Here is an 11,654-nt window from a genome sequence, read left to right as displayed (position 1 = left end):
TCTTGGGACTCCAAATCAAGCAAAGAAAAGATGGCATCTTCATTAATCAAGCTAAGTACGTCAAAGATATGCTCAAGAAGTTTGGACTGGAAAATGGGAAACCTCATAACACTCCAATGAGCTCTTCAACAAAGCTTGACTTAGATGAAGGAGGTAAATGTGTAGATGTTAAATTGTATAGGTCAATGATTGGCTCTTTGCTTTATCTAACTGCAAGTAGACCGGACATTATGTTTAGTGTTTGCTTATGTGCTAGATTTCAATCATGTCCTAAGGAATCACATTTACTAGCTGTTAAGAGAATCTTTAGATACCTTAAGGACACTCCTAGTTTAGGACTTTGGTATCCTAGAGACTCTAGCTTTAGCTTGCATGCTTTTTCTGATGCGGATTATGGAGGATGCAAATTAGATAGGAAAAGCACCTCCGGTACTTGTCAATTCCTTGGAAATATGTTGATTTCTTGGTTTTCAAAGAAACAAAATTGTGTTGCATTATCTACCACTGAAGCAGAATACATTTCAGCCGGTAGCTGCTGTGCACAAGTTTTATGGATGAAACAACAACTTTTTGATTATGGAATTGAAGTAGGTACCATTCCTATCAAGTGTGACAATACTAGTGCTATTTGTCTCACTAAAAATCCCATCCAACACTCTAGAACTAAGCACATTGAAATAAGACATCACTTCATTAGAGACCATGTCACTAAGGAAGATGTAGTTCTAGAATTTGTTGATACTTTGCACCAATTAGCGGATATCTTTACAAAACCCTTAGACAAGGAAAGATTTTGGACACTTAGGAGAGAATTAGGTTTGACCAACCTATCTTCACTTAGTGTTTAAAATAATTGTAGCACTTTTAATAAATCTTGAAAAATGCTTATAATAATAATTTTTGATTGCATTCTTCCTATTAGTTAGGGGGAGTTTGTGATTCTTAATGAAAATTAATTTTATGTTCAAAAAAAAAAAAACAATTAAAGACTAATTTAATTATTTGAACATAATTAATATTTGATATATGAGTTGCCAATACCACTAGAAAAGATTAATTTAGCATTTTGTGCTTAAAAAAATCGGATTTTAGCATTTTGGTGCAGAGGGAATCGATCCCCCCCTGAGGGAACCGATTCCCCCTTTGAAGGGGAACCGATTCCCCCCACAGGGGAATCGATACCCCCCTGGGGTTCTGCTAAAATCGGACAGAATAACCCCAAACTCTCACAAACCCTCTTTCTCTCTCTCTCCGCCGTTCTCACCCTCTAAACCCCTCAAATCTCCATTTTTGCCTCAAATCAACGATATTAATCGGAATTTGCTTCATAAATCATCTTCCAAACCTGTTGGAATCATTAAAATCGTGCAAACAACATCTAAATCCCCTCAATCTTCATATTTCAAGGTAAATTTTTCTAAACTCTTTATTTCATTATTTTTGAACATAGAATTAGTTTCAATTAGTTCTAGGTTGAAATAGTGATCGGGCATTGATTATTTAGTGATTAGAAACTAGATGTTACAACTAATTTCATCAAAAACACAAGAATTTTTCAAATTTTTAAAATTTTCGAAAAAAAAAAAAAATTGATATTATTGTGTTTTGATCAAATTATATTGTTGTTATGAAAAACTATACATATATTGTTTCTCAAAACCATATTTTTCAAAAGCTTTTCAAAAACTTTGCCCATTAGGATTGATTTAGAGAATCTTGAAATATTGAGGACTCATTTGAGTTTTGGGATTAATTGAATTGCATACACTTGTTTTAAAATTGCAGGTTATTATATCTATTCCGATTTCCTTCACCATGTCAAATCCTAAACGTCCTAGGTCTTCATCTAGTCGTTCCAGTCGTCAACCAAATCCACCTCCAAATCCTCATTCTATTCCAATTTCTAATCCCAATCCCACTGATCCTAACTTGACTATCCAAAATTCGTGTTTCAATCATCCTGGGTCTAGAAATCACCGATATTGGTATTATCAGTATTTCGATTCTTACAAAATCCGGGAAGAACGTATTCCTTCTCGTCAAGCTATGTTAGCTATCAATTTTAAATATCTTCCCATTTTACAAGAATGGAAATTTGATAAACTATTTGATCTTGAACCCATCGTTTACCATCAACTTGTTCGTATATTCTACTCTAATGCCGTATGTGTTAAAAACCAAGCTGAAACCGAAACCATAGGAATTCGTTCCTACCTTCTAGGACAATTCTTATATATTGACCCGGCATATATAGCCAATACTTTTGGATTAGATAATGATGGTATTTCGAATGAAAAACAAATCTTAGGTTCTCGTTATAAAAGAAGAGATAGTGCGAGTGTCTTAGACCTACATGAGCGTTTTCTTCATCTAATGATTTCTTGGTGGTTTCGACCATCCGGAGGTCGTTATTCTACTCTTAGAGCTTTGGATCTTTGGTGGTTACATTGTTTCGAAAACCGTATTAAAATTAACCTACCTCAGATTATTTTTGCTGAAATTGTTGAAACCGTAAATCTTGTTCCTAACAAGAAACACTGTTCATCTCTAGTTTACGGTTGCTTTTTGAGTAATCTGTTTTCCAAAGCTGGGCTTAGAGTCGGTCTAGATGCCGTTTTTCCTCTTAAGAAACAAATAAATCTTCTTTCCTTAACGAGAGCGGGATGGGTAAAGGACAAAGAAACCGGTGAATGGGTTCGTTCTTCTACTCCGGGAGCTAGTTCTTCACAAGCTCCACCCGAGGCTGACGAAGATCCCGAGTTTGAACAATTAATGAGGGATATTGATGAAGCTGAAGAAGAACCTGAACAACCCGAAGAGCAGCCCGAGGAGCAAGCTCAACAAACGCATCAAATGCCTCCATATTTTCAATCCTTTATGGAGACATTCGATTTCCGATACGCTACCATGGACTCGCGCTTTTCCTCTATAGAGTCTCATTTATCCACAATGGGAGCTCAACAATTAGAGATTCTTCGGGAGATGCGTACAAACAATGAATCAACCAACGCTCGTATCAATGAACTCACACACGAGATGGCCGCTATGCGAGCCCGTTTTCCTCCTACCGATCCGGATGCTTGATTTTATGTTTAGCTTTAAAACTTTGAACAAAATGAATATTGTTTCAACATTTTGATATGTTTGATTTTGTGGATTGTTGGATTTTGGATATATGAATGGTGTGAACTTATATGTTTGGTTTGTTTTATTCATTTTTGCATCATTTACATTATCATTAGCAATATGACCAATTTTGCCATATCACATTATTTATGAATATTGATTTATGAAACTAATGGCTAACCTCTCTTTTGATTATGATCTTAGCAGCTTAAGCTTATAATTAATAAATCAATTAGCTAAATGATTTACAAAACATTGTTTTACAATGTCTTTTTGATTTAACAAAAAGGGGGAGAAGAATAAGTGTTAAAGTAAGGGGGAGTAATTTCTAATTTCAATTTTCTAATTTCAAAACTTGATTTCAAAAATCTTAAAATTACTAAAATGTTTTGTTATATCAAAAAGGGGGAGATTGTTGAAACATTTTAATATTTCGATATAACAAATTAAGTTAAATGGATTTTAAGATTTTTCAAATGATTTTCTAAGTATATTCGATATAACTATTCGAATATCAAAACATTACTCCAAACATTTCAAAAATCATTTTTGATCCTTACTTAAGTGTAAAATTAAGTTTTAATCATAAAACAATTTCAAAATATTTTACAAAGTATTTCGAACCAATTCAAAGCCAAAAATTCCAGAATACTCAGAGGGAACCGATTCCCCCCCATAGGAGGAACCGATTCCCCCCTGAATGGTTTGGCTCCGAGATTTCCAGAATGCTCGGAGGGAACCGATTCCCCCCAAGGGGGTACCGATTCCCCCCTTGTTCAACGGTCGAAATATTTGAATTTTACACTTAGGGAACCGATTCCCTATGATAGGGAACCGATTCCCCCCACTGTCCAAGCTGTTTTATTAAATGTTTTCACACTAAAACGGCTATAATATCTTCTCTAATTATCCCCAACGTTCAGAAGTGATCCAAGGTGTATTTAAGCAAGCTTAGAAGCCATTGATCAACAACAAGAAACATCAAGCAACTAGAATCAAGAGAGAATCAAAGAGAAAGCATCAAACCTCAAGTTTGAGCATTTCAAGCCCATTTTCATTCAATATTCATTTTGCTTTCAAGAACACTTTTTGTGCTCAATTGTATTCATCTTTGAGTGTTCTTTTCTTTGTTCTAGAATTGTGCAAACATCTTACCTTGTGAGGTTTTCTTGTAAGTTTGCAAATTTGTAATCTTCTCTTTGAGAAAAGAGTGTTCTCAAGAGTTGGGGTATACTCTTGAGGGAATTGTAAGGTTATCTCTTTGGCCTCAAAAGAAAGAACAAATTAGTGAATTTGTTGGAAAATCCTTAGTGTGGATAGCTAAGGTAGTGGACGTAGACTTTGTTTGAGAAAGTCGAACCACTGTAAATCGCTGTGCAATTGCTTTCAATTTTCTGCAAAAGCTTCCACAAAATTTTTATTGCCAATTCACCCCCCTCTTGGCCAATTTCGTCATTCGATTAACTCAACAAAAATATATTGATAACTTGGGAATTAAATAAGATGACTTAATAATCCTCACACAACAAGCTATTACGGAAATGAATGATGGGGTCACTTAGGAATCTTAAGTCTTATCTTTTATGATGGTTTAAACTTTTATGTCTTACTTACTCGACAGAGTTTACTATGAGTATCCTACTTTATCTCTTGTCATGGAATCTTAAGTTGGTTATTTACTTTTATTTTTGGGTTGGTTTTGAAGCCTTGAGTGATATAGAAGCTTAAGGAAAGCTTAGGGATGAATAAAACTAAGAGAAATGAATTATTAATGGATTAGTAAAATGAGTTTTTATGTGAATGAATGAAATTTGGTTAGTAATTAGATTCTAAAGGCATATTTGACTTGTCAATGGTCAAATTAAGGCATTTGAAGTCTTAGAAATGATTGAGAACATGTTTGAAGATTTTGTATAATTCTTAGTTTAAGTGTTCTTTAAAGAAATTTGGAGGTTATAAGGGGATTAATGAATGTAAGTTAGTTGGGAAAAATCATAATGGGTTTGATGGCATGATTTGAGGTAAGAGTAAGAGATTTAGGTGAAGTGTGGAAAAATTATGAAGTGAAAGAGGTAAAATATGGGTAATGGTATTAGTACTGGATGAACAATACCGATAATATAGGGTTAAATTGAAAGAAATGGTATGTATCGGATGAACAATATCGATATTGATTGAAAAAGTATCGATACTGATGTGGAGGTATCGATACCAAGAGGAATGTATCGATACTGTAATTGAAATGAAATTCCAGAATGCCAAAATGGTATCGATACTAAAGTGGGTATCGGTACCATAGAAGAGAAGTATCGCACTGTAGGAGGGGTACCGATACTATTTAGTCTAAAATTTAATTTAAGAGTTTTCGTTCCATTTTTATAAGTGCTAATTGGTTACCTGTTAATGGAAATTCGGTATTGATATTGGACATGCGTGGATTTGGATCGAAGCTTTATAGAAGAAATCGATTTAGTACGAGATTGAATGAAAGAAAAATGATTTCTTTTAGGACTTGTGTTAGGCAAAGGTGAGTGCAAGTTATTTATTTTATAGTAGATATGAGGACGGCTTGCGATAAATCAACCTCGAAGTTTTCGATCGAAAAAAATTTATTTATTTTATGTAATATTTTAATGTTTTACATAAATTATTTTTGTGAATGCATTGTTCTGATATTTGCTAGTATGTGAATATAAGATATATGAATATGTTTTATACGAAAATGTTCTACGTGAAAGTACCCTATGTGAATATACTCTACGTGAATAAAACACACTTTGAATAATGAAATGAAAAATAATTATATGGTTAAAGCCCAAGGTATATGTATGAGAAATAGAGATATAGTTGGCATGCCAAGAGTCGAGGGTTTTACGCGGTCCTTCGGGATAATTCTACGTGGTCCTTTGGGACAAATTCTACATGGCACTTCGGTGCAAATTATATGAACAGTGGTGACTGCATTAGTGCACAACCTCGTTGTACTCAGATACCTTAAGTTCTCAATAGTATGCATTGGGCTAAAATAATAAAATGATATAAATTGAATAATGAATAACATTATACGTTAATTTCATGAATTGTATCTTGATTTTAGTATGAAATATTTATATGGATTGAAAAAGCAAATGTTTTTAAATGATTTGTTAAACTTATTATTGCCTCACTAAGTCATCGACTTATCATGTGATTATTTCACACGTAGGTTCAAAGAGATCGGAGGAGTAAAGCTAGGAAAGGACAACATACGCCTGGAAAATCATATTAGAACCATTTGAATCGTAGGTTTATTTTCATTTTGTAAATTTGTTGGCATGTATCATAAAGTTTTAAATGGAAATGCTCTGATCAGTTTTTAACAGTTATATGAGGGTTTCACCACAAAATATAAAGAAAAAGTTTTAAATTTTAATACAATTTTACAAAAATCAAGTTTTGAAAAATTTAATGTGACACCTCGGATTCGTATCCGGGTCGGATACGGGTTGGGGTGTTACACTTACTTTCTGAGACTGGAATGACCAGATGCAAGCCCTCAGAAACTTCTATGAAAGTTAATATGAAGTTAAGAAAATATGGAAATCCAGTAAACAATGAGCAATATCAAAGGCTATTTAGTAAGCTTATCTATATATTCCTAACTAGACTTAACATCGCCTTCTCAGTTAGTATTATTAGTCGATATATGAATGATCCTAGAGAAGAATATTTGGCGACAATAAACTAATCTTGAGATATTTAAAGATGACACAATGACATAGGTTGATTTTTAGAAAATATGAAGACATAACAGTAAAGATCTTCTCAGATTCAAGCTGGGCTGGAGAATTAACGGATAGAAGGTCAACCACGGGATATTGCTCGTTTGTTTGGGATAACTTAGTAATATGGAGAAGAAAGAAACAAGTTGTAGTTTCCAGGAGCAATGCGAAAGTATAATATCAGGCGATAACACTTGGGATTTATAAAGGTATTTGGTTTAAAAGACTTTTAACTGAACTAGAGATGTGCGACAACGACGACTTTGAGCTTTAGAGTGATAACAAATCAGTAATAAGTATTGCAAAGAATCTGATACATCACGATAAAACAAAACATGTGGAGATCGACAAACACTTTATTGCAGAGAAAGTGAATGGCGGAACAACGAAACTAAATTACGTCTCTTCACAAAATCAACTAGTTGATATATTGACCAAGGCAGTTACAAGAAGTACTTTCAATGAAATTATATTCAAGCCAGGTCTTTACAATATTTACTTCCTAGTTTGAGGGGAGTGTGAGTAGTATTTCGGTCAAACTCTAGTTCTCCTCTTTATCTCAAACTCTAATCTCCTAATTTGTAGAAAAAAATAACTCATACTTTATCTAAGTCTTTTATCTACTTGTATAAAAACTCTATATTATCTAATTGAAAATATAGAATTTTTTCATGAATAAAGCTACTGTATTTTTATTCGTGAAAGCCCTAGTTTACACATAACATTGGTAGCATACATCTCAATACACTAACTTGCTTCTCACATTTACCAATGTTGGACAGAAGTTGATGCAATACCCAAAATACTTATTTTTATATATCATAGATAAAGTATACAATAAGATTATTTTACTCCTAAGAACATTCAATGAAGTTTAATAGCACATAAAAGTATAACAAAAGCATGAATCATAACAAAAGCATTTGCACAAACACTTGATGTTCATAACCAAATAACATTCCAACGTTTAATAAAATATCCAAGTCTAGTTTTCTACTTTCCTATCTCAACGGAGTAACAAGGGTAAAAGAGGATCTTCTCAATCACCGCTGGTACACAACATTACTCCTCAACAATTGCAACACTCCCTGGCGATGGACTTAGGCAACCATGGTTGATTAGACATTAGGTAGGTGGAGAAAATATTGGAAGATGAAAAATTGGATGTCTTAATGATGTGAAAGCATCCTTTATTTATAGGCTAAAGGAATCAACTTTTACCCAATAAAATTCTTCCACGTATTAAGTGAAATGCAGCCAATTGACAGCTTCCCAGCCAGTTGTCTTACTCTAGAAAATTTCAATAATCACCAGTGACATCAACAGTTGCTGCTAGCTCTTCACATCAATCAGACTAGCATCGCTTCACAGCACCACCTACAACATAGAGTAATACCACAACATAAGTGTACCATAATTCAACAATAAACATCAAATGTAACCCAAAGTTGCTCAACCAACTCTCATGATGCAAAATGTATAAAAATATATACAAATGTTTCTAATTATGCTCCTAATAGTGCTTAAGTCTAAGCTTATCCTAGGTAAAAAGAACATATATGATAACTCTTTTAGAGAGTTATGATCCAGTTTGAAGGGGGTATTATGATATATTATTGTTAGTTAGGTTGTTAGGAGAGTTAGTTTATCAGTTAGCAGTTGGCTTATTTGTATATAAACTACAGCTTTGCATTAGAGAAAATATACCAGAAAAGTATTTTTTTTTTCATTCTATTGGTTCGATTACTTGCTGTTAACAAAGGCCTACGTTCATGGTGTCCAATAGCTTGAATCGACCATTCAATGCCTTGCTGGCCATCGGTTCGTGCGTAAAGACTAGAGTGTATTGAGATTGGCATTGAAATACGAGGAGTGTATAGACCAATAACTTGATGCCGACAGAGCTTTTAAGTTTGGAACACTAATTGGGGGATGAAAAAGTTGGAATTTTTGGGGGTTGCATTCACAGCAGGAGAAGTAGATTTTGTACTGTGTTAACTACCATCAATTAAATTCTTGCCGCTGCCTGTGTGCTTCTGTCGAAATGTCAATCTACATTTATAACCAATTCAACCCTTCTGTCTTGCTTTCTTATTGTAGCTGTTAAATTAACACCCTTTTAAGGTTGCACTCAATTTGCTTCACTTGTTTCTATAACTCAAAAAGGCCAGTTCTGCATTTCTTCAAGCTTCATAATGGAGAAGGTTTTCATTAGTATTTTTTGAACGAAAAGTCTTGAAACTATTAGACAGAAAAAGTGAAAAACTAGACGAAAATAGTGGACAAAACAAACCAAATCACATGGCATTGGATCATTTAAGGAAGAAAAACTAAAGTCTTAGTCATATCTACTTTGATATAGCAAGATCAAAAAAAGAAACGCAATCCCCACCCCCAACAAACCCAGTCTCTCCACCTTCAAACTGCCACGTGTTCGCCATTCTCATACCAGCAGCAGCCCCGCCACAGTTGCCACCGACCGCGGCCGCTACATCTCCCATTCCTCTCCCAAGTCCAAACCCAACATCCTCTAGCGCCGGAGCAATACCAAGACCAAACCCACCGAGAGCCAGAAAAGCAGGCCCTTGAGTATTCAACAACGAAGTAATACTTCCGCCACCACCACCATTGCACTTCGGTTCCCCACCACCGATACCAAAACTCCCTTGATTACCAGAGATCGGTAACAAAACTGGCGTTGCAGGTAACGGGAAGTTATTATGACTAGTCGCGTCGGTAGTGGTAGTAGTAGTAGCAGCGACATGGGAGGAGACTGCGGTGCGTGAACGCTTAGCGTGTTTCCTGGTGCCACCTCCAACAGGGATGTCACGTAGAGTACCGCCATGAGTCCAGTAACGACGGCAGGACTTGCAGAAATGGCGCGGCTGAGAGAAGTTATAGTTGTTGTAGTAGCAAAACTTGGTATTAGTAGAATCGCAACGCGGACATGGCAACTGTTCTTGTTCTGGCGGTGGAGCTCCATGGTTAAACGCCTTGCTCTGATCAGCGGAATCCGTTGGCATTTTCAGACCAAAAACAAAACAAACTTCAAAGTAAAATCTATTGGTTTTTGCTTATGATGTGGGTTATATATATGGGGAGAAATGAATAGAGAGGATCTGTGGGGCAGGGAAAACATGTTCTGAAGGTCATATGGGACATAAGGGAGAGAAGATAGCAGACTTTTACAGTGTTGTGTTTGGGCTGGACAATGGGCTAGTCAGTCGGCTCTATCGACTAGGAATTCGGCTTTGTGTTTGTTTAATTGGTTTTTAATTTGTTGTTTTTCTTTTTGGATTTTTGTAAAATGATAATCATGGGAAGTAATCAGTAATGGATGACGACAATGTCCTTCTATGCCATTACAGTCTGCCAATACTAATACATTAATTAATGACGGTGTGTATTTGAATCAAATTTGAATTTATATACATATTTGTTTGGAATGTATGTTGAAGCAATGTGAAAGAAGGGCTAGCATTATATGGATAGGATTTCTACTTTTGGGTAACAACGAATTTTCTCCCCTGTGGTGAAAATTCAGGCTTTGAGGGGTCATTCCATCAGAGGTGAAAACTACATCTCAGAACTTGATCAATATCCAACACTATATATATATGGCATATCCAAATTCATTTCAGAAATTGCTTTATCTTTGGGGGTAAACTTGTGCTATTGCCATCATCCTCAATGATGAATCGACTGAACTGAAAAGGAGGTCAGTCAAGCATGCTGAAGAATAAAAATAATACAAATAAGAAATTAGTTGACCCTTATTTCCATATATAATGGGATAAGGGGAGGTAGGATAGTAGGCTGGCCCCCAACACCAGGTTGAGAGTAGCTTTCGTGGGAGACTTCCGAATTATGAAATGCCCTCCGTGGGACTCGATCCCACGACCACAAGGTTAATAATCTTACGCTCTACAAAAAGTTAGTTTCCAATTGTTACAACAAGATTCTGATTGAGGTCTCATCGAGGTCACTGATGCCTTGGGCATGTGTTTATTATTAAAAACTGTAAAAGAAGAAGATGAGGATGACTGAGTTTTGTCGATACTTCACATTTGATATAAAAACGACAACATAGAAGAGGATAGAAGAAACGCTAGTGATGGGGGTAGTGGGCGTGAAAGAAGAGGATACAAGGGATTTGGTTGAGGGCCAGGGGTGGGGCAGAAAAATGAGTGTGGAGCAGCGTGGGCTGTAATTTCGGAAGCATCCTCCGTACTCCACCCCCGCCTTCTGCTTCTGTTTCTCACCGCATTTCTCGCTGCCAACAGACTTTGAACCTGTACTATTATGCCAGGCTCTACAAACAAAGAATCGAACATGGATTCCTTTGAATATCACCCAATATATTAACAAAAATCAATACCAAACTCAATTCTTTGTAAACCAAAATGCTAATTCTATGAAGTAATCATTTTAGTATAAGCCATTTTTTATTAATAACCCAATGCCTCATTTTTCTAATGATTTTGTTCAAGAGTTGTGTTACAAATATAATTAGAACCAAAATAGGCCTGTCTGTGAACAGTACATAGGAAGATGGGGTCAGGAAGGCACAGACCAACAGTAAGAGTAGCCAGTGAAGGACCGGAGCTGTCGGTTGAAAATGGGGTTGGGGGGCCGAGTCGGGGAAGCACGCGAAGTGCTGAGTGTGTCTCCACCACAGTATGATGTGTCGTTATCAAATACTTACAGCCTTGCAGGCACAGGCAAGGCAATCACCGAGCTTCCATTCTTCCTCGAGTTGTGTTTATT

General features: G+C 35.7%; 1 protein-coding gene across 1 annotated transcript; it reads right to left on the bottom strand.

Moving 5' to 3' along the window:
* Window positions 1-9,235: 9,235 nt before the first annotated feature.
* On the bottom strand, window positions 9,236-9,910 carry LOC120152377 (dof zinc finger protein DOF3.4-like). The gene has a single exon (XM_039164603.1). It carries the CDS (start codon window positions 9,908-9,910, stop codon window positions 9,236-9,238), a length of 675 nt encoding a protein of 224 aa, XP_039020534.1.
* Between the last annotated feature and the right edge of the window lie 1,744 nt (window positions 9,911-11,654).

This window comes from Hibiscus syriacus, unplaced genomic scaffold (assembly GCF_006381635.1).
Source record: "Hibiscus syriacus cultivar Baekdansim isolate YM2019G1 unplaced genomic scaffold, ASM638163v2 tig00111088_pilon, whole genome shotgun sequence".
Taxonomy (NCBI): Eukaryota; Viridiplantae; Streptophyta; class Magnoliopsida; order Malvales; family Malvaceae; genus Hibiscus; species Hibiscus syriacus.
Note: the sequence above shows the minus strand (reverse complement) of the source record. Positions and strands in the feature narration are given on the sequence as shown.